General features: G+C 34.5%; 1 protein-coding gene across 3 annotated transcripts in view; it reads right to left on the reverse strand.

Annotated features, from left to right (window-relative positions):
• Positions 1-24,906, reverse strand: part of DYNC2H1 (dynein cytoplasmic 2 heavy chain 1) — a 380,957-nt gene that overhangs the window by 240,633 nt on the left and 115,418 nt on the right. For all 3 annotated transcript variants that reach the window (XM_030828784.1, XM_030828782.1, XM_030828783.1), the window contains exons 54-62: positions 24,275-24,429; positions 20,383-20,520; positions 16,401-16,514; positions 15,645-15,805; positions 14,273-14,396; positions 13,337-13,458; positions 5,027-5,113; positions 2,234-2,360; positions 586-727 (exon numbers count right to left, since the gene is read on the reverse strand). In XM_030828784.1, coding sequence (XP_030684644.1) covers positions 586-727; positions 2,234-2,360; positions 5,027-5,113; positions 13,337-13,458; positions 14,273-14,396; positions 15,645-15,805; positions 16,401-16,514; positions 20,383-20,520; positions 24,275-24,429 — 1,170 coding nt within the window. The remainder of the gene's footprint in view (positions 1-585; positions 728-2,233; positions 2,361-5,026; positions 5,114-13,336; positions 13,459-14,272; positions 14,397-15,644; positions 15,806-16,400; positions 16,515-20,382; positions 20,521-24,274; positions 24,430-24,906) is intronic.

Consider the following 24,906-nt stretch of genomic DNA (forward strand, 5'->3'; position numbering starts at 1 on the left):
AAAGTTGAAGATATTGATAATACTTCACTACAACGATCTTGTACTTGATGAAGGGAAGGAAATAAAGCTATTTATTCCAAAACAAAAGTCCTATGACAGTCCTTACTTGAAACCCATTCTTCCACATTTAACACCCAAACCCATGGAGAAAAAAGTCTAAAACAAAAACAAAAAGTGCAAAGGAATGGAACTCCATGAAGTCCTATTTCTTTGAGTGAATGTTTCACAAACTAAAATAATTTTGTAAAATACCACTAACATAACAAAGAATTTTAAAGTTCTTGCATCTCAGCCTATGAAATAAAGTTGTCATAAAAATAAAAGTAACATAATGTTTAATTGCATCTATGCAATATCAGAAATAATTCAGTCATCCCAGTTTTTTACAGTGATTTAAGAATAGAAAAATCATACTAATAAAGCAAATTCAAGAACATTTGTGGAATTCGGCAAATCTAAAGTAGCTAGGGTATCCTTGGAACCCATATAAAATTTCCCCCATTTAAAAAAGGTAAAATAACAGAGAATGAAGGGTCTATTTTTAGTATATTGAAATTTTAAATTCAGGAATAACTAAATACAAACTCTCAAGATCAGCTGACTTGGTCCATTCTTCCAAACACGTTTTTCTCAGAGATTCAGGAGCAGCAGAAAGATATGTAATAAATGCAGCAGCAAGTTGAGCTCTTTTAGGAAGAGTAGCTAATTCCTCTGTTATCTCTACAACCTGGAAAAAAGAGAGAGAAGAAAGAGGGAGATACATGAGTATGTTCTAACACTAAAGAAAATGACAGTTTTATGGTTTTGACTGTGAGGGGGAAAATCACAGGTAATAACTCCTCGTTTTGAATGTAACACTCAAAATGTAAAAATATCAAAAAGATCCCAGACTCTGCTGTGATGTTTTTTAAAAGTATAAAATCCTAATATATTTGTAGAAACAAACGTATATAGTCATTGAAAGTTCTTAATGATTTTAAAGAAAGCAGAACTTTCATCCCAATCACAGTTAAATGTGAGTTTGCACCACTTTGTAAACTAAGATTAAGACACAGAGAATGAACAAAGGGACAAAACAAAGGTACAGCATGAAGACCCATTAGCAAAAAGGTTATTGTAAATAAAGCACAAGATTCAGCAGAAAGAGGAGTTATATTAAAGGAAAGAAGAGAGAGAGAGCTAATTAAAGGCAGATTGTGAAAGGTTTTCCACGACATGCAAAAGAATTTCTATTTTAAACTCTGACGTGAGCCATTGAAAGCGTTTAAGCAAGCAATGAGTAATGTAATCAGATTGGGTTTTATAAAGATAATTCAGCTGACAAATGAAGGGCGAACTAATTAAAGGGTCAGATAGGAGGAAGACATTAAAAAAGTCAGATGAGAAATGAAAAGAAATTGGCATTAAAGACAGAAGACAAATATAAACAATATTTGCAAATGGATATGACAAGTAAACAGGGAAGAATCTAAGATGACCCATATGTTTTTAGTATTGATGCCCAAAGAAAGATGCCTCCAGTGAAATAGAAAATAAAGGAGACTTGGAATAAGAAAAAGAAAATAATTTAGACATGTTGGGTTTGAGTTCCTCAGAGACAATTAAATGCAAATGTCTAATGTATAGTTGGAAATACACATTTAAAACTCAGTAGTCTGGAAATGTAGCTCTGGTCATTATGAAGGTGTAGGTGATATTATGATGGGATGAGATAACCCCCAAGGTAGTTGCAGAAAAAGCTGCTGTGGAAGAGAATAGCAAGGACAATCAACATTACTGGATGAGCAGATGAGGAGGATCAGGAAAGGAAAGGAAGCTTAACTGATTTCAGAAATAAACCAAGAAAAAACAAGAGACAACACTAAAAAGTCAAAATAATAAAATATTTCAAGAAAAAATAAATAGCCAACAGTGTCAAATCCTAAAATTACTGTCCTGGTGAAGGTAAATTCAAAGAAAATTCTAAGGAGTACTAAGTTTTCCATCCACTCATTTTCATCCTGCCCATCTCTCATAACATACGGAACTGAAAGGAAAATAGGCTGCTGTGCCTAAAAATCTATTCATATAAAGACATTTTGTTTAAAAATTGACATAATGGCCACTTATATCTAGATTATTTATCCTGAGCCAGGTGCAAATTAATGGATCTTTCTCTCCTTTTTCTTAACATACATTACAGATTTCCTGCATTTTAAAGGTAGACTCCTCATGGCCCCTCTCTCAAACAAACCTGTGCATTCCATCTCTTATGTTCTCTATCAAGCTGATTAATTAAGACTTCTGCAGCTTTGATTGTTTCTTGTGCTTTGCTTACTTCAGCCTGAAGTTTGGCAGCTTCGGAAGTCCTGCTCTGAAATCTATGTAAACATTAAAATTTAATTAAAAGCAACAAAGATTTGGGAGAGATTTAATGAAATTATCCATAGGTAATAAAGCAAACTTTTATGCCGTAATTTAATTAATGATAATACTATTAATGTTTGCATACAAAGTATCATTAATAGAAGAGACAAATAAACCAACACACACACACACACACACACACACATATGAAGTGTAGCATTCTCTACCTCAAAAAACTTGACAGGGCCTCCATGCTGTACTGCATTATATAAAAATTTGCCATTACGGCATTCAAGGCACTGTCCTAAACATCCCATCTGTCTTTCTAGTTTTATTTCATTATATTACTGATCAGCAAAACCATTAATATATGTCAAATCGGAAGAATTTTACATTATCAGTAAATATCCTATCCTTTATCTCCAGTGTTCTTCAGAATGTTCCATTTGCCTAGAGTATCTTCCAACCACACCCTTCCTCACCCCACAGCCCAAGCCCCTCTAACATTTACCACTAAAAATACAAATAAAATTTCAAAATTCATTTTAGTACATTATATATAATCTCTCCCTATATTCATTGATCTTTATAATTTTCTTTTTAAATTATTTTCCTTGAAAAATATGTGTGTGATTTTATTAAATGCAATAGTAATATTTGACATGATTATTTAGTCATTCAACAAATATGTGTAAGTGCTTATAATACGCTCAGGGTGGTGCCAAGCATCAAAAAAAAATAAAACCAGCATTTAATTATCCAGAACAGTTCAAGTTAAGTATTATAAATCTTATGCTATACATATGTAAACTTAAACCTAAAGAAATTATTGCTCAGGTTCTCATCAATAATCAGCAGAGGATATAAAATTCATACACAGATGTGGCTGGCATTAAGTTGCATGTACTTTACAGCATATTTCACTGTCTTTCTAAGTGCCTTCTTCATAAGACTCTAGAACCAATCTGTCCAATATGGACAAATAGCCACTGGCCACTTTGTGGCTATTTAAATTTAAATTATTAAAGATAAATAAAATTTTAAATTTAATTCCTCAGTCATATTACAAACATCGCAAGTGCTCAGTAACCACATATGACTATTGGCTACCATATTGGATAACACAGAGCACAGAACATTTCCATAATCTCATGAAGTTCCATTAAACAGCACTGTTCTAAAACCTGGACATGGAAAGCTGCATCTTTATTGACCACAACATTTCATATTACACCTTGAACATGGTTTTGCAATGAATATTTGTTGCATTAAATCAACTCTCATATCTCTGTATAAGTTGTATTAGAAATGGAAACCATCTCTTTAATTTTGTAAAATTAGAATTTAAAAATTGATAGATCATGCTTATTTTTCAAGTCCTTTATTCTTTGTTGATATATAAGAAAATAAGACTGTTACTCATGGCCTAGAGTCAATTAAACCTTAATTAAGGATCATAATAAGTAACAGCATGGTAACCAACATTAATTCATTCTCGACAATGACTCTATAATGAAAAATGTCATTCTGTTTTATTTAAAATTAAAAGTTAATTCCAAAAGTTCTTATAATAATCCTTCCAAAATAATGGTAGTATGGTGCAATGGTTAAGAGCAGAAACTTTATGGAATTAGACAAATCTCGTATCTAACATGGCTTAGTATTTTACTAGCTGCTCAACTTCAGACAAAAAAGACTATATAATTTTAACCTTCCTAATCTGCTAAATAGAAATAGATTTACTTCTCATCGTTTTAAGGATTAAAGAAATAAATACACAAATTACCCAGTATAACACCTAACACAGCAAGTGACTAATAAATGAAGTCAAAACATTGCTATAACAAGCTAATGATTCAATAAATATTTGAGAATTACCTGAATATTAAGTGCTGATTGTGAGCACATGACAGTGAAAATAATACATTATACTTATTTTTCTTATACTTCTCTAATAATACCTGGAAAAAAATGTGAATTATTTCCTATATTTCTAACATAATAATTGTTCAGGAATATTGAAAACACTGGGTTTATTGGTTTGGGGTTTTCTTTTCGGTTTGCTTTTTTTCTGTAAGTATTTCTCTGTAAGTATATATTAGTGAGACAGAAAGAGAAACGGAAGAAGAGAGGGGAAGAGAGAAACACAGAGAGAGAGAGAGAGAGAGAGAGAGAATTGTTTCCTGAACATAGAGAAAAAATTCATAGTTTTAATCTGATTAATTTTGTGGTAAAATAATTAGTTTTGCTTCCATTAAAAAAGGAAGTATGACACACCACTTCAACATACACTGTATTAAATTAGATATTATTCAGCTTTTCAATCTTCACAACTTTTAAAAGAAAATGCTCTAACATTTATAATTCCCATACCAGTATTTTCTACCCTGTACTAAATAGGATGCATGAAAGGCTTTAAGACTAAGAATATTCAAAAATGATCCTTAACTTGAGTATAATATTTGCATGAAGAAATTTTTTTAACACAAAAGAGAAAAAAGTTAAAAGGATAGAATTTTTAAACATAATAATGTACCCTTAAAAAGATTATAGACTACCGGGTCCCACAGCATCATCTGACATAAGAGTCTAAATCTTAAAAGTCAAAACAAGAAAGAAATCAAGATGTCAAATAATCACTCTCAGCATTACCCAAAATACACTTCAAAATATAACTTACTTTTCTTTGAGTTCTAATACCTTTTGACCAACAGAATTAAGAAGCTCTTCTAGTTTCCTTTTTCTGTCTTCAGTTTTCTTCAGATTCCTAAAATATAACTCAATATTATACAAGTCATTCTATTTTAGATATCAACTATAAAGCAGCAGCAGCACCTTAAATTGTAATCATATGACAATTAAAACTGTCAGTAACTCAATATTACAACACCTTTACTTAGAATTTAATTTGAAAAGCAACGCTAAAATTAAAAGTGTTTCCTCTGACCCAACTATACCACTTCTAGGAATTTATATTTAAAAACACTCATACGTGTACATTTCTGGATAAAAATGGTAAACATATTTATTTATCTTCTATCTCTTCTAGAATCCTACTAAAATGAAGCCAAGAAAATAAGAAAGATACATATGCACAGAGATCAAAAGAGGAAAGTATGAAATAGGAGAAATTTCAAAAATAATTTTCTTTTTTTAAGAGACAGAGTCTCACTCTCTTTCTCAGGCTACAGTGCAGTGGTGCGATCAGAGCCCACTGCAGCCTCAAACTCCTAGGCTCAAGCAATCTTCCCACCTCAGCCTCCTGCACCCTCAAAGTTCAATAAAATTTTAAAAAGTAATAACTAACATACCAGAATGCAAAAAGCCAAAAGCTAAAATGCCTATACAAAGAGGAGCCAAAAAAAAAGCAGAATCCTAAAATGTTCAGAAAATGTAAACAGATACTTCTGAAGGTAACAATAAAGCTAAATACAGAAGATTATTTAATAATTGATATTACAAAGAGTTTGACCTCAGAATCCATGCTCTATTGGGAGCTAACTACCTCTAATATAACCCAGAATGCTGCAAGTCTAGCTTATGCCCTTACTCATCTCCATCAACCTCTATGCACACATCCTAGGTGAAAGATATAAAGATTCTTTTACAGTAAAATGACTGACACCCTATACTCAAAATACCCGCAAATATTAAGGGGTTGCCATAAAATGGCCAGTCCATATTTGATCACCTTACAGTGATGCTCAGCAGCCAAGGAGCCCAGGCCACACACTCAGGGCTTCCAGCCAGACTTCTAAAACTCATGATTAATAACTAACAGCCAAAGATCAGACAGGTCAAGAAAGCTTCCTAACTCCCTAAAAATATGGGGAAACATGCAAACACTGGGAATCAAAGTAGCATTAGACTTTTTAAAAGCAACACTGAACTCTAGAAGAGAGTACAGCAGGGGTTCTCAAACTTTAGTGTACACCAAAATTACCTGTCAAAACAGAAATTGCGAGGCCTTACTGTCCCCTCCCCCACAATATAGCTGAATCAGAATCAGTTAGTTTGGGTGGAGTTCAAAAATCTGCACTTTTAACAAGTTCCAAAGTGATGCTGATGCTGCTGGTCTAGGAACCAAATTTTGAGAATTGCTGCAATAGAATAAGGCCTTCAAAATTGTGAGCTAAAACTATTTCTAGTCTAGTATTTAAACACAACCCAATTATTGATCACATAGAATAATAAATATATTATAGATACTTTTAGACATGCAAATCCCAAAATATGTTCCAGCCCATATACTCTTTCTACCATGGAAGATGTGTTCTAGAAACCTGAAGAACTAAAGGAAGGAAGAGAAAGACAGGAATTCATAATAAAAGAATACAATAGGTAATCTCTAGAACAATGCTGAAGAGAAGCCCCAAGACAACAGCCTTAAGCAGCAGGCCTAAAGCTAAGAAAAAATAAATAGAACACACAGATCAATGAAGATGTTTCAGGGCTCTGACAGAGAAACTATGGATAAATTTGTGATACGTAAACAGAAAAAGATAATCAACTAAAAAAAGGAGGCAATTCTTATATGAAGAACCAAAAAATGTACAAGAAAGGAAATAAGATGAATAAATTTTAATACACAGTAGGAAATTAATAGATAACGTCAAAAATTGAACAATCAAGAATATAGATCAATTAGGATTAAGATGATAGATAGCAGGCAGGACTAGCTTGCAGCTCCCACTCAGACTGACAGAGCAGCATGTGGAAACTTACATGGTGAACTTTTGCTGCAAGAACTACTGCAGGAACATACTAGGAAAGCCAAAAGGATCCATAGACCCTTTGAAGGAACTGGGTCACCACTGCAGGCTCCCTGAGATACCGAAAAATTTAAGTCTGCTTGCTTTCTCAACGGAAGGCTCCTGGTCTGGGGCAAGTTCTCAGCCCTGGTCACTGGCTGCCTGGAAATACATTTGGTGCTGTTGGGGCATGTTGGGAGTGAGACCAGCCTTTAGGACTGCAGACTACATAGGAGGCCGGTAAGGCCTGTGCCTGCTGGCTTTCCCCCACTACCCTGGGTGACCCGTATGGCTCAGCAGAGGTAGCCATAATCCCCCTGGGAATATAATTACATTGGACTGGAAACCACACCCCCATCCCCCACAGCAGCCACAACAAGCCCCACCAAAGGAGAGGCGAGCTCAGACACATCTATCCCTGCCCCCACCAGGTGGTCTTTCTCTACCCACCCTGGTAGCCAAAAACAAAGGTCATAATATCTTGAAAGCTCTAAGGCCCTGTCTACCGCCTGAGAAACCTGAATAGGTAACCAGGTGTCCCTCAGGCAAGTTTGCATCCTCCCTATAGGACCACAGCTGATGCACTCTTGAAAGCGCCAGCTCCTGGCTGGAGGCCAACCAAGACAAAACCAGCACACTAAACAAAAACACAACCAAGGACCATCACAGAGTTCACTTCATTCCCCTACTACCTCCAGTGAAGCAGGTGCTGGTATCCACAGCTAAGATACCTGAAGACAGATCACATCACAGGACTCTGTGCAGACACTCCCCAACACCAGCCCAGAGCCGAGTAGCTATGCTGGGTAGATAGACCCAGAAGTGCAAAAACAACCACTACAGTTCAGATCTCAGAAACACCCACTCCTAGGGGAAGGGAAAGACCACCACAGCAAGGGAGCACCCCGTGAGACAAAAGAATCTGACCAGCTGCCCTTGAATCCCAGATCTTCCCTCTGACATAGTCTACCCAAATGAGAAGGAACCAGAAAAACAATTGTGGTAATATGACAAAACAAGGTTCTTTAACACCCCCAAAAGATTATACCAGCTCATCAGCAATGGATCCAAACCTCCCATCTCAATACTAACACTGAATGTAAATGGCATAAATGCTCCACTTAAAAGATACACAATGGCAGAATGGATAAGAATTCACCAACCAAGTTTCTGCTGTCTAAAAGAGACTCACCTGACACAATAAGGACTCACATAAACTTAAGGTAAAGGGGTGGAAAAACATATTCCATGCAAATGGACACCAAAAGTAAGCAAGAGTAGCTATTCTTATTTCAGACATAACAAACTTTAAAGCAACAGCAATTAAAAAAGACAAAGAGGGACATTACATAATGATAAAAGGACTAGTCCAACAGGAAAATACCACAATCCTAAGCATATATGCACCTAACAATGGAAGTCCCAAATTTATAAAAGAATTACTACTAGACCTAAGAAATGAGATAAACATCAACACAATAATAGTGAGAAACCTTAATACTCCACTGACAGCACTAGACAAGTCATCAAGACAGAAAGTCAACAAAGAAATAATGGACTTAAACTATACCCTACAACAAATGGACTTTAAACTACACCCTACAACAAATGGACTTAACAGATATTTACAGAGCATTCTAGCCAATGACAGCAGAATATACATTCTATTCATCAGCACATGGAACATTCTCCAAGATAGACCATATGACAGGCCACAAAACAAGTCTCAGTACATTTAAGAAAATCGAAATTATATCAAGTACTCTCTCACACCACTGTGGAATAAAACTGGAAATCAACTCCAAAAGGGACCTTCAAAACGATGCAAATACATGGAAATTAAATAACCTGCTCCTGAATGATTGTTGGGTCAACAATGAAATCAAAATGGAAATTGAAAAATTGTTTGAACTGAATTATAATAGTAATACAATCTATCAAAACCTCTAGCATACAGCAAAGGTGGTGCTAAGAGGAAAGCTCATAGCATTAAATGCCTAGATCAAAAAGTATGAAAGAGTATAAATAGACAATCTAAGGTCACACCTCATGGAACTGAAGAAACAAGAACAATCCAAACCCAAACCCAACAGAAAAAAAAATAACGAAGATTAGAACAGAACTAAATGAAATTGAAACAAAAAAAAATACAAAAGATAAATGAAACAAAAAGTTTGTTCTTTGAAAAAAAAAAATTCATAGACAATTTGCAAGATTAACCAAGAAAAGAAAAGATACAAATTAGCTCAATTAGAAAGAAATGGGAGATGTTACAACTGACACCACAGAAATACAAAAAATTATTCAAGGCTACTGTGAACACCTTTATGCACATAAACTAGAAAACCCAGAGGAGACAGATAAATTTCTGGAAATATACAACCCACCTAGATTAAACCAGGAAGGTATAGAACCTCTGAACAGACCAATAACAAGCAGCAGGATTGAAATGGTAATTTTAAAATTGATGGATTTGCAGCTGAATTCTATAAGACATTCAAAGAAGAATTGGTACCAATCCTATTGACACTATTCAAAAACACAGAGAAGGTGGGAATCCTCCCTAAATCAATCTATGAAGCCAGTATCACCCTAATACCAAAACCAGGAAAGGACATAACAAAAAAAGAAAACTATAGACCAATATCCCTGATGAACACAGATGCAAAAATCCTCAACAAAACACTAGTGAACCAAATCCAATAGCATATCAAAAAGGTAATCCACCATGATCAACTGGGTTTCATACCAGGGATGCAGGTTTAACATACGTTAAGTCAATAAATGTGATACACCACATAAACAGAATTAAAAACAAATATCACATAATCATCTCAATAGACACAGAAAAAGTATTTAACAAAATCCAGTGTCCCTTTATGATTAAAATCTTCAGCAAAATTGGCACAGAAGGGACATACCTTAAGGTAATAAAAGCCATCTATGACAAACCCACAGCCAACATTATACTGAATGGGGAAAAGTGGAAAGCATTCCCCATGAGAACTGGAACAAGAGACAAGGATGCCCACTTTTACCACTTCTATTCAACACTGCACTATAAGTTCTAGCCAGAACAATCATACAAGAGAAAGAAATAAAGGGCATCCAAATTGGTAAAGTGGAAGCTAAAATGCCACTGTTTGCTGATGATACTATTATATACCTAGAAAACCCTAAAGATTCATCCAAAAAGCTCCTAGAACTGGTAAATGAATACAGCAAAGTTTCAGAACATAAAATTCATGTACACAAATCAGTAGCTCTGCTATACACCAACTGCAACCACCCTGAGAATCAAATCAGGAACTCAGCTCCTTTTACAGTAGCTGCAAAAAAAAAAAAAAAAACTTAGGAATACACCTAACCAAGGATATGGTTACAAACAAATGATACAAACAAATGGAAACATATCCCATGCTCACAGATGGGTAGAATCGATATTGTGAAAATGACCATACTGCCAAAAGCAATCTACAAACTCAATGTGATTCCCATCACAATACCACCATCATTCTTCACAGAAGTAGAAAAAACAATCCTAAAATTCATATGGAACCAAAAAAGAACCTGCATAGCCAAAGCAAGAGTAAGCAAACAAATAAATCTGGTGGCATCACATTACCCAACCTCAAACTATACTATAAGGCCACAGTCACCAAAACAGCATTGCACTGGTATAAAAATAGGCACATAGACCAACAGAACAGAAGAGAAAATCCAGAAATAAACCCAAATACTTACAGCCAACTGATCTTTCACAAAGCAAACAAAAACATAGAGTAGGGAAAGGATGCCGTACTCAACCAATGGTGCTGGGGTAATTGGAAAGCCCCATGTAGAAGAATGAAACTGAATCCTCATCTCTCACCCTATATAAAAATCAACTCAAGATGGATCATAGACTTAAATCTAAGACCTGAAACCATAAACATTCTAGAAGACAACATCAGAAATACCCTTATAGACATTGGCTTAGGTAAAGACTTCATGACCAAGAAGCCAAAAGCAAATGCAACAAATACAAAGATAAACAGACAGGACTTAATTAAACTAAAATCCTTCTGCACAGCAAAAGAAATAATCAGCAGAGTTAATAGACAACACACAGAGTAGGTGAAAATGTTCACAATCTATACATCCAACAAAGGACTAATATCCAGAATCTACAACAAGCTCTAACAAATCAGCAAGAAAAAAAACAAACAACTCCATCAAAAAGTGGGCTAAGAACATGAATAGACAATTCTCAAAAGAAGATATACAAATGGCCAACAAGCATATGGAAAAATGCTCAACATCATTAATTATCAGAGAAATGCAAATCAAAACCACAATCCAGTACCACCTCACTCTTGCAAAAATGGCCATAATAAAAAAATCAAAAAATAATAGATGTTGGTGGGGATGCAGTGAAAAGGGAACACTTTTACACTGTTGGTAGGAACGTAAACCAGTACAACCACTATGGAAAACAGTGTGGAGACTCCTTAAAGAACTAAAAGTAGATCTACTCTTTGATCCAGCAATTCTACTACTAGGTATCTACCCAGAGGAAAAGAAGACATTATATGGAAAAGATATTTGCACACGCATGTTTGTAGCAGCACAAATTGCAATGGCAAAAATATGGAACCAACCCAATGCCCACCATTCAATGAGTGAATAAAGAGAATGTGATATATATATACACCACGGAATACTACTCAGCCACAAAAAGAAACAAAATAATGGCATTTGCAACAATCTGGACGGAATTGGAGACTGATATTCTAAGTAAAGTATCTTGGGAATGGAAATCCAAACATCGTACATTCTCACTCATGAAGGAGCTAAGCTATAAGGACGCAAAGGCATAAGAATGAGGCATTGGACTTTGGAGACTTGGGGGAAAGGGCAGGGGGTGGCAAGAGATAAAAGACTACACACTGGGTATAGTGTAACACTGCTCAGATGATGGCTGCACCAAAATCTCAGAAATCACCACTAAAGATCTCATTCATGTAACCAAACACCACTTGTTCCCCAAAAACCTATTGAAATTTTTTTTTTGAAAAAAAAGAACATAAACCTTTTGGTCTGCATTTAGAACAAAAGAGATAAAATATATTTCTGACTTAGTAACGATAGCAAATTAGAACCATAAGCTCTAATAGTAAGTGGTTAAATCTTCCTCCTACCTGCCCACACACTGTTTTGGAAAATATATACTAAGCATTTCCTAGAACTTAGAAGGTAAAAACAAATATAAAAGCCTTTAATTTCCAGCCGGGCACGGTGGCTCATGCCTGTAATCCCAGCACTTTCGGAGGCGGAGGTGGGCGGATCACTAGGTCAGGAGATCGAGACCATCTTGGCCAACATGGTGAAACCCCTTCTCTACTAAAATACAAAAAACTAGCCAGGTGTGGTGGCACATGCCTGTAATCCCAGCTACTTGGGAGGCTGAAGCAGGGGAATCACTTGAACCCGGGAGGCGGAGGTTGAAGTGAGCTGAGATCACGCCACTGCACTCCAGCCTGGCGACAGAGCAAGACTCTGTCTCAAAATAAATAAATAAATAAATAAATAAATAAATAAATAAATAAATAAATAAAAATAAAAGCCTTAAATTTCCAAAGCTTTCCTTTTGTACTTTAACATTATTCCTTGGCCAGGCGTGGTGGTCCACACCTGTAATCCCAGCACTTTGGGAGGCCGAGGCAGGTGAGTCACCTGAGGTAGGGAGTTGAAGACCAGCCTGACCAACATGGAGAAATTCCGTCTCTACTAAAAATACAAAATTAACTGGGCGTGGTGGCACATGCCTGTAATCCCAGCTACTCAGGAGGCTGAGACCGGAGAATCACTTGAACCTGGGAGGTGGAGGTTTTAGTGAGCCAAGATCACACCACTGCAATCCAGCCTGGGCAACAAGAGCGAAACTCTGTCTCAACAACAACAACAACAACAAATATATATATATATATTCCTTCATGAAACTTTGGCTCCTTCTAAAGGAACTTTTACCTAGCCTTCCAACAATAATGGTAAAGAAAAAGTGAGTTGGTTCTTCTCTCTCCTAATTGCTTTCTTTTTTTGATCTGTTTTTAAATTTGTCTTTAATTGACTCATTTTATATATTTTAGTATTGTCAACTGCCATTTTACAGAGAAAAAATAAAAATAATAATATATTAAAACCTCATCAAACTTATGAAAATAAAGGTTAGAATTGTTTATATTTTATATTTCACTTACGATTCTAATCCTGCCTGTTCAGTTTCCAAAGGATGAATTCGTTCCAAGACATGGGAATACTGGATATTGGCTTTCACCCAGGCAGCCAAAGGTGCAGCTGCAGTACTGGCACGCTTAGCATTCTGAAAAATCCATGAGAAGTGATTCAACATCCTTACTTAATTTCAAATGAAAGCAAAGTTAATTCTAACACACTTTATTTGGGCACTTATTAACTTGACCCTAATAAAGACGTTTTGGGCTTATAGCTAAAATAAAAATACAGTGAACTTCTATTTTAAGAGAAATATACATGAACTCTATTTTCACTTAAAAATAAATTTTTTGAACCACACAGAATCTTTAAAATAAAGATGTTTTATCAACATAATTTTCTATTAGTCACATTTCTAATGAATACATGTGTCATCCACAACAATGTTCGAGCATCAATTCTTTTTCTTCTATACATGTGATTTATCTTTATTAGATAAAAGCAGCTTTAAAACTATTGTAGTTGGTGTTAAAGAAGATGTACATAACATTTTGATTAAGGGATCTAAAACAATACCAGAATCATGAAATCTAAATTGTTCACTGAAATTAGACACCATTGTCCTAAAACAGATACCTGTTGTTATCTGACAAGTACACAAGAAAAAATAAAAGCACACCAGGACAATTGAAAGTTTAAAAAAAAAAAAAAAAGCTGAGAACATTAACAGCAGATACAAAACTATTAAAACCACTCAGGATAATAAATCTCCCCTGCTACCTAGATTCTAATTTACCTGATTCTGATGGTTAATGCTTCCCAAATGTAATTCCTATAAGCTTATTTTTTTATTTTCATTTTTAGGTGATCTAAACAATTGGCAATGACAAAGCACCACATTTTAAAAAGCAGAATATTATATGGTATGGAAAAGCAAATTTATGGTATAACTTAAAAATTACCTTTGGATCAAAAGATCCTTTATTTTTAAAAAGAAGTTCTTCAACACTCTCTCTTATTTCCTTTGAAATATTTCGGGCATCAAAGGTTGCTATGTCTTCTCTCACACCTCTTTTTGCAAGGAAACTAAAATTAAAGCATATTTCCTTAAATGAGGCTAAATAAAATTTGATGTTTCTGAAAAAAAATCAGTTTAACAAAATGGTGTATGCAATACTTTTAATCCATTAGTTAACAAAAATATGGTATTAAAACCTTTAAGCTTCTAATGTATTATCCTTATTTTTGTTTGTTTGTTTTGAGACAAGAGTCGCGCTCTGTCACCCAGGCAGGAGTGCTCGGGTACAATCTCAGCTCACTGCAATCTCCACCTACTGGGCTCAAGCGATCCTCCCAGCTCAGCCTCCCAAGTAGCTGGGACCACAGGTGTGTGCCACCACACCAGGCTAATTTTTTGTATTTTTGGTAGAGATGGGGTTTAACCATGTGGCCCAGGCTGGTCTCAAACTCCTGACCTAAAGTGCCTTGGCCTCCCAAAGTGCTGAGATTACAGGTGTGCCCAGCTGTATTATCGACTTTTTGTAGACAACAAAAACTCTAGAGAGATGTAGGACAGTCTTTCTAATGTTCTGTGAATAAACTAGGACAAGAAATGATATGAAAGAATCACAATCTTGTTCTACTCAAATCCTTATCTGTGAACTATTAGGTACTCATATGTTCTACGGTATGCAAGAAAATTGTCTGACTCCTTTTAAGGTAACTTAAAGTGTTCTGTCTACCTATGTCCTCCCCCATCTCCAGATATAAAAGGAACTCTTTACTATCAACCTAAATACTAACAAGGAACTTAATATCGGCACAAACCATAACACAACTATTATAACATGAAACCTGAACCTGCATGGTTTCATATTTTGTTAATACCTTATTTTCTTCTAGTTTGCAGCTCCCTTTTATTATTTAAGGGTCTCCCTCTTTCTGTTTCTGTCTCTGTCTCTTTCCCTCTCTCGGTAGTACAAAACTCTTAAGGATAGTGACTATATTTTCTTCAACAGTAAATCACAGTGAAATCACAGTCCTCTCTACTATGTATGGACCAAATATATTATTATATTTATTGAGAAATTTCTTAAAGATTCTAAGGTATTGCTTTTCTCCTCTTTTGACACTTTTAACAATCACTTATAGAGAAAGGAATATATAGATCTTCATATATGGTTACATAGAATACCTTGAAATTTCAAGCCAAAATGTACACCCATGTATTCAGATGAATTGCACTTTGAAAAACAATATAAGAAATATTTAAAACTATGAAAGAATGTGTCATTCATTGCCGAAATAATACTTTTCACAAATTGAAAAATTTACCTTTTCATGCTCACCCAAGATGTATCAAAGATACCCATCAACCTTAAAACTCCTTCAAGAATGTCTCTAATTATATCAGGTGGCATGCGTAGTGAGCGAATTTCTGAAAGTGATTCGGGCTTAATGTTTCCAACTGCTAGTTTAGCTTCATTGACTAAAGGCTAAAAGAGAAAAAGGCCATTTTTATCTTCAAATTATATATATTTTTTAAATCATTAACTCTTGAAAAATTATCTTTTATTGTCATTTATGCAAAATGACTATAGTTACTAATGTCCTCTCTCTTAAAATATCAAAATGCTTTAAATCATACAAGGTGTAAAAAATGTTCAAGTTGAGACAGTAAGACTTCTTGCCACCACAACTGCAATAATCTAATTTGGAAAATCTAACTTGTTTTGAGATAATTTGTCATTTTCAAGAGGCTCTTTATATCTTAGGACTAGATGACTAATTTAATCAACTGGAGAAAAAGAGCTTAACAGTATATCTTAATTTACCTAACACATTTTTTCCCTCTACAATCAAAACCATATGGCTCATGGAAAACAACGATTATTTTTAATTATCATCCATTAAGTTATACTTTTCCTGGAAGGCTTTCCTTCTTGTTCTCTTTTACAAGTAATATTTTGGTTGAAAACCACATTTTATAATACTATGAGAAAATAGCTTGAGTTACAAATAATGTTTAAATTCCTACATATAACTGGTAAGCAAAAATGTAAATGGATCTTAGAATGTTTTTTAACTTACTTGTACTTCTTTTAATTCATCATCAATTTTATTTTTTCTTTCTTCAATTTTAACAACTTCTTCTGCTATTCTGTGCTTCAGTCTTTCAAGTTCTGTTTTTTGCTCACTAGCATCCTATAAGAATATTTAAGTGGCATTCCAATCAATTTTAATGCTTGATATTTAAAAGCATGAAATCCAAAATATAACATTTCAAAATAACATTTTCTATTAGATGTTTCCTAATACTAGTTTTGAATCTATGACAAGAGAGTTTCCAAAATGCCTGGGAAACCAATGATATATTTTACTCCATATTTTCTATCAGAAAGGTTTCAGTGCTTTAATTTTTTTCTACTTAGCAAAGCAATAAATGCTTTTTATATAAAATTTAAACAAGATAGAAATACATAATTTTCTCCTTTTTAATTTTAATTTTAATTTTTTTTGAGATGGAGTCTTGCTCTTGTCACCCAGGCTGGAGTGCAATAGCACGATTTCAGCTCATTCAACCTCCACCTCCTGGGTTCAAGTGATTCTCCTACCTCAGCCTCCCAAGTAGCTGGGATTACAGGTGCCCACCACCATGCCCAGCTAATTTTTATACTTTTAGTAGAGACGGGTTTTCGTCATGTTGGCCAGGCTGGTCTCGAACTCCCGACTTTGTGATGCACCCGCCTCAGCCTCCCAAAATGCTGGGATTACCGGCGTGAGCCACTGCGCCCAGCAGAAATACATAATTTTCAAGGTATGATTTTAATTTGTATTTCCTTGATTATTGATGAGGTTGAACATCTTTGTATATATTTGTCATTCTGAGTTTTTTTTTTTCCTTTTTGAGACAGGGTCTCACTATGTTAATTAGGCTCCCGGACTCAAGGGGTCCCCCCAACTTCAGCTTCCCAAGTAGCTGACATTAAAGGCATGTATTGCCATGCCCAGATCCTGAAATGCATAATTATTTAAATAATCATAATAAAACATATTGAACACTTAAACAGCCCAGGCACAGCTCATGGATTCCTTCTTTTATTAACCTCCTGTTCCAATTGGAAGGTTTCTCTATTCTGAGTTTGTATAGCATTTAATTTGCACTTTCTTTATGCTGTAAACCTAGAATTGCAAGCCTTAGAAGTTACACAATTTGGTATTTAAGCTATCTCTTCAGACAGTACTTTCTACAAAATACCAAACAGAAATATCTGCTATTTATAATTAAGCAAAATTATTAACTTATGAGATGCATAGTTATTCTCCTGGGTCTCTGCTGGATAATAAAATTAGCTACAGTCTTAGAAATATTGCTTCTCAGAACAGCACAGAGAAAAAAGTAGCACATACTCAATGTGTATCACCAATGTCACTAGCCAGAGAGTACACAAAGCACACATAGTGCCAAATATTTTCCTTTATAAACACATGGTAATCAACAGTGTTATCCTTTATGTAGTGTTTACTTTTTGATATTTCAAATAACTCTTTTAAGGTCAAAATAACTGATAGATTTTTTAACGATAAAAATGGCTGTCTTCATTAAGTAAATATTTATATTAATTTTGTTCCAAAATACCTTGAGAAAAAAATATGTTAAAGTTTTACAGTATAAAAATCATATTTACATTTTCTGATGTATTACTTACCAGGTCAGGTACTCACTAATTTGATTTCTATCATAGTTTGGCTGTTTCTATAATTTCTTACAAAGGAATCATACAGTATACACTCTTTCGTGTCTGGCTGTTTTCACTTACGTGTAATGCTTCTAAGATTTATCACGTTTTCATTTCTCTTAGCTAAAAATCTGAAAGTGGGACTGCTGGCTGACGTACTAAGATATGTTTAACTTTATGAGACTGTGTCAAACTTTCGAAAAGTAACTGTAGCATTATTCATTTCCTCCAGCAATTACAAGAGTTCCAGATGCTCCACACGGCCTTGCCATACTAGACTGAGGTGTTTTCAGTCTTTTTATTTTACCCGTTCTAGTGGATATGTAGCAGCATATCACTGGGACTTTAGCTTACACTTACTTGATGATAACGAAATTAAGCATCTTTTCATGTGTTTACTGTCCCTTTATATGTCTTCTTTCATAAATGGTCTGCTCAAATATTTTGTTCATTGTTAAACTGGATTTTTGTTTTGCTGTTATTGAGTTGTAGTATTTTTAAAATTCTGAATAGAAGTTCTTTATCAAATATATGTTTTGTAAATATTTTCTCTCAGTCTGTGACTTGCCTTTTCATTTCAGAATTTATTTCAAAGAGCAGAAGCTTTCATTTTGATGAAATCCAATTTATCAATTTTCTTTTTCTATTTTGATATCACATCGAACAAGTCTTTGCCTCACCAAGGTCATAAAGATGTTCTCCTGTGCTTTCTTCTAAGTTTTATAATTTAATGTTCTACACTTAGATCCATCATCCACACTGTGTAAATTTTTGTGTAAGTTAAAAGGTAAAGTTTCTGGGCTTTTTCTTTCTCTACCTGGATATCTAAATATCCAGCACTATTTTTTAAAAAGACTATCTTTCCCCATTTAATTGGCATTTTTGTGTAAAATCAACTGACCACATTCCAGTGATCTCTAGGCCTAATATCACACTAATATCAGATTGCCTTATGATTACTGAAAAGTGACTCTTGAAATCCTAAGTCCCATAACTTTAAGATTTTTCATGCCACTTACTTTTTAATTGAGATATATACATTAGTCTGATGAATATTAAAGTTAATTTTCATAAAAGAGGCATTAGACTAGTGTCTAGTGGACAAGGTAACAGTCACCAAGATGGAGATGGGGAAACATATTTGAGGCATAATCAGGGAAATAAAATTGACAGAATTTAATGACTCATTACATTAAGGGATAAGGTAACAAACGTCTCAGTATAATATAATTTATAAGTTCCGTCTTAAATAATTAGTGTATATTATAGTACCATAACCTGAGGAAAGAAATACAGGAAAGAAAACTCATAAGTTCAGTTTTGAACCTGTTTCAAATTGTAATGCCCAAGAGACTTCCAAGAAGACATGTTTAACAGATAAAATTGAATTTTTTTTTTTTGAGAGAGTCTTGCTCTGTCACTCAGGCTGGAGAGCAGTGGCATGATTTCAGCTCATTGTGCAACCTCTGCCTCTCAAACTCAAGCAATCCTCCTACCTCAGCCTCCTGAGTAGCTGGGACTACAGGCACGTGCCACCACACTCAGCTAATTTTTACTTTTTTTGTAGAGATAAGGTCTCACTATATTGCCCAGCCTGGTCTTAAATTCATGGGCTCAAGCGATCTTCCCGCTCAGCTTCCCAAAGAGCTAGGATTACAGGCATGAGGGACCATGCCCTGCCAGTAATTGAGTAAGTCTGAAGCTAATAAGAGGGGTTAGGATAAAGAATAAAAAAGATGAATTTGAAAACAGTTATATGTAGTTGGTAGTAAGAGCAATATAATGAACAAGATCATCCTGAAAGAGCATGCAGACATAAAATACTGGGGCAAGGAAGGAACTCGGAGAAATCTCCTTCGAAAGCGTTCAACAAAACAAAGGCAACAGCTCAAAAAATATATAATCAAAATACAAAACATCATGAAAGTACTGGAAGAATAAAAACATTTCATAAATCTTGAGAAAATTAAAAGCAAGGAAAACTCTCAAAGCCTGAAGGAGAGAATTCTAAGAAAAATAAAAGGAAATACCAACCTAAATGGCAGAGTAAAAGAAATAAAATCAGTTACAGACAGATCCATGCCAATTTAAAATATAAAAAGAGTTTACATAAGTTGCACATGGTCAACTGAATGCACTGAGTTATCAGCCTAAACAATATGGGAAAATACCATGCCCTTCCACAAAAGCTTAAGGACATACTATCAGTCTGACTCACTATGAATAAGCAATATTTTTAAAATTCAACTAAGTGAAAATGTTATTTTTCACTGACTATCAGGCATAAATGCTCTCCCTATTGTTTTCATTTTTGTGGTCACTCTAAACATTACCTGCATTGACACTGTGATCATTTGAAGGGCAGCGTCTGCTTCATCTTGCTTCGTTTTAAGTAACACACTTTGTTCTCCAGCTTTTCTGTTCAGTTCATCCACAAGAGCTTTAGCTTCATTTAGTTTAGATACACCAGCCTACATCAATAAAATATTGATTGGCAATATTTTAAAAAAGGAATTTTACATACACACAGTAAATAAAGCCCTATAGAAAAGAATCAAGCAAACACGTTAAGTGTATATATACAAAACAGTAGCAAGTAGACTTAGGTTTTTTCTTATTGCTAATTATAACAATTTATTTCACATGATACTCATTAAGATGTAGTTAAAGATCCCACAGAGGTTTTAAGGAAAAACAAATTTTAAAGCATCACAGAGAATGGTTCCACATATGCAAATCAGCTAACATAATATATCACATCAACAGAACAAAGGACAAAAACCAGATAATCAACAAAATACACACAGAAAACACATCAGATAAAATTCAATATACCTTCAAGGCAAGAACTCTCAAAAAATTAGGCATTGGAGGAACATACCTCAACATAATAAAGGCCAAAAATGACAAACCCTCTGCCCACATCACACTGAATGGGGAATAGCTGGAAGCCTTTTCGAAGAACTGAACAAGCCAAGGATGCCCACTTTCACCACTCCTATTCAACACAGTACCAGAAGTCCAAGCCACATCAATCAGGCAAGAGAAAGAAATAAAAGACATCCAAAATGGAAAAAAGGAAGTCAAATTGTCCCTCTTTATAGCTGGGCATGATTTTATATCTAGAAAAACCTAAAGACTCCACCAAAAAACTCTTAGAAGTAATAAGCAAATTCGGTAAAGCTGCAGGATACAAAATCAACACAGAAAATTCAGCGATGTTTCTATACATCAATAATGAACTCACCGAAAAAGAAATTAAGAAGGCAGTCCTATTTACAGCAGCCACAAAAAATAAATAACGCCTAGGTATAAAATGAACCAAGGAGAGGAAAGACCTCTACAAGGCAAACTACAGCACACCAATGAAAGAAATTGAAAAAGATAGAAAAAAAAAAGGGAAAGATATCTCATGCTCATGGATCAAAAGTATTAGCATTGTTGTGGCTGGGTGCAGTGGCTCACACCTGTAATCCCAGCACTTTGGGAGGCTGAGGTGGGTGGATCACTTGAGGTCAGGAGTTCCAGACCAGCCTGGCCAACATAATGAAACCCCGTCTCTACTGAAAATAAAAAATTAGCCAGGCATGGTGGCACCTGCCTGTATCCCAGCTACTCGGGAGGCTGAGGCACAAGAATCACTTGAACCCAGGAGTCGGAGGCTACAGTGAGCCAAGATCGCACTATTACACTCCAGCCTGGGCATCAGCACAAGACTCCTACTCAGAAAAAAAAAAAAAAAAAGAAGAAGTATTAGTATCAAAGCAATCTACAGATTCAATATAATATTTATGAAAATACTAATTACATTCTTCACAGAAATTTTTTAAAAAATCCAAAAATTTGTTTGGAACCACAAAAGAGCCTGAATAGCCAAAGCAATCCTGAGCAAAAAGAACAAAGCTAGAGGCATCACACTACCTGACTCCAAAATATACTACAAAGCTACAGTAACCAAAACGGCATGGTATTGGTATAAAACAGACACACAGATCAAGGGAACAGAATAAAGAACCCAGAAAAAAATTCATGTATTTACAGTCCACTGATTTTCAGCAAAGGATATATTGGGAAAAGGACACCCTCTTCACTAAATGGTGGTGGGAAAATTGGATATCCACATGCAAAAGAATGCAACTAGACCTCCCTCTGTCATCATATACAAAAAATCAACTCAAAATGGATTAAAGACTTAAACAAAAGACCTGGAACTATAAAACTTCTAGAATAAAACACTGAGGAAATGCTCCAGGACATTGGTTTAGGCAAATATTTTATGGTTAAGACCTCAAAAGCATAGGCAACAAAAATGAAAATAGAAAAATGAGACTATATTAAAGTAAAAAGCTTCTTCACAGCAAAGGAAACAGTTAACAGAGTGAAGAAACAACCTGTTAAATGGGAGAAAATATTTGCAAACTGTTCACCTGACAAGAGGCTTAATATGTAGATTATACAAGAAATTCAAACAACTGAGCAACAACAAAAACAAAGAATTCCATTAAAAAGTAGGCAAAGGATCTGAATAGATTTTTTTAAAAAAAGACACACAAATGGCCAACAGTATATGAAAAAATGTTCAACATCACTAATCACCCTTTGATCATTACACATTCTTGTATGAATCAAAATATCACACGTACCCCATAAATATCAATAAAATTATCATTATCTATAACATTTTAAAATAAATCCATAAGACTTGAAAAAAAGCATCATAGAAAAGCTAAACAGATAAATACATATTTGATAGTTTAAACCTTGAACTTAATAAAAAACACTTTTTACCATTACATTAGATGGGAGAGAAAATAGCAAGCAAGGGATAACTCACTAAACCTTTTCTAATTTCAGTCTCACTGATTGGGAAAAAGGACTCAAGAGTCACTCTTTTTTATAGTAGACATGACTTGGTTTTGTCTGTCTAATATTCACTGTTCTTGTAAGAGACTTTCTCACATATGGTTCTGGTGGGCTGTCATTCACTTGCCTTACCTGCATTTTGAGTAGGCATTTCACCCTGGCCTGGCCATTGTGGTACCCCATCCTACTGTCCAAACAATAGAATAATGAACCCTGGGATGTACAGGAAAAGTATTCTTTACCTTCTATCATGTTTTTGTCACCTAACAAATCAGAAGATTTGGGGAAAGAGTAATGGCAAAAAAAGGAATGTAACTAATATCTATTGAGCACCCAACATAAAGTACAGGTATTAAGCTAGGTTTGTTCCATATGAATTTTATCTAATACACTCACATACAACTACCACTGACCCAATTAAGCTGCGAAACAGTAAGTTAAAGTAATTTATCCAAAGTACCATAGAGAACTAAATCAGGAAATTAACCCTCCCCAAAGCCCGTATAGTTAATACCTTAATATAAATGAAAGTGAATCATTAGAAATGATAAAGATAATTATGTCAATTAAGATGGAGCCTACTTTATTACCCTAACAAAGGGAAACTAAAACTTTAGAGAGGAAATGTTCTCTAACAACTTCAGAGGCTGACATTCTAATGTCACATTTAAGTTAAAGCTCTATAATTAAAGAAATACGGAAAGAAAATTGTTCAGAATGTACTAAGTGAGGTGACATGGATGAAAACATTACTTTATAAAATATAATTTTAATTTTAAAGGTTATTATAAAATATAATCTTGGATATTATGTTTCAGTTAATAACAGGGTTTTCTTTTTTCTTTATGATTATTTTATTTTATTTTGCCATTAGTTATTGGGATACAGGTGGTATTTGGTTACATAAGTTCTTTAGTGGTGAATTGTGAGATACTGGTGCACCCATCACCAGAGCAGTATACACCGCACCATATTTGTTGCCTTTTATCCCTCCCCACCCCACTCTTCCCCCCAAGTCCCCAAAGTCCACTGTATCATCTTAAGCCAAATAACAGAGTTTTCTTAATTTCTAAAAATGTTTTCATGGGAAAGAGACTCTTAAATAGAGTACCATAAGCTATCAAAAATCCATAAATGCCAACCAGCGAAGAAAAGAAATAACCACTGAATTAAAAAAAAATACAAATCATTACTAAAACCTACAGGGCAATATAGGTTGGAAAGTGAGACTGTTTTCCAAGGCTTTTAATACAGTACATTTATTAATACCAGATATATGCCACCTGCAACATAGCATTGTGATTTACAAAACTCTTGTTTCCTATATATAGATAAAATAATTCAAGATTATCAATACTATACCTGCAAATGACTTTGTCTTTTTAATAATTCCTTTTTCTTGCTGCTACTAATGGCAGAATACACATGTAAAAAGGTCATATATCGGCTTGGTGTAGCACCATATGCTTTACAAGATTCATGGATTAATAAAAATGATTTTAGAAAATCAGGATCAACTAGAAAAAAATAGAAAATAAAAATAACTTATTATATGTATGATTCATTAAAAATAAGAGAAAATATCCTAATGATAGTTATTTTATACAAAATACTGCCATGCTATATAATTATAAATATGAGATAACATCTTTGCTTAAAGATGCGCAGGCATTCCTAGACAACTATTCACAGCTCCCATCTTCCTTAGGAATTTTGAATTCTCTAGTTTTAGTAGCATCAATATACTGTTATATACTTCCCCTGAACATCTTTATTGTTGCAAGAAAAATAAATCTACATGTTGTCATAACATATAAATTAATTGGGACTATATAACACATGTACAGTAATCTAAAAGTGAGCTAAATACAATCTGCTGAACAGAAAAGCAATACACAAAATACCTATCCACTCCCATTTGATACAGGGAGAAACAAGACTTCAAAAGCCAAAAAGTTAAGAATAAGTTCACACTAGATGCAATATATCCATGA

The sequence above is a fragment of the Nomascus leucogenys genome, chromosome 15 (assembly GCF_006542625.1).
Source record: "Nomascus leucogenys isolate Asia chromosome 15, Asia_NLE_v1, whole genome shotgun sequence".
Lineage (NCBI taxonomy): Eukaryota > Metazoa > Chordata > Mammalia > Primates > Hylobatidae > Nomascus > Nomascus leucogenys.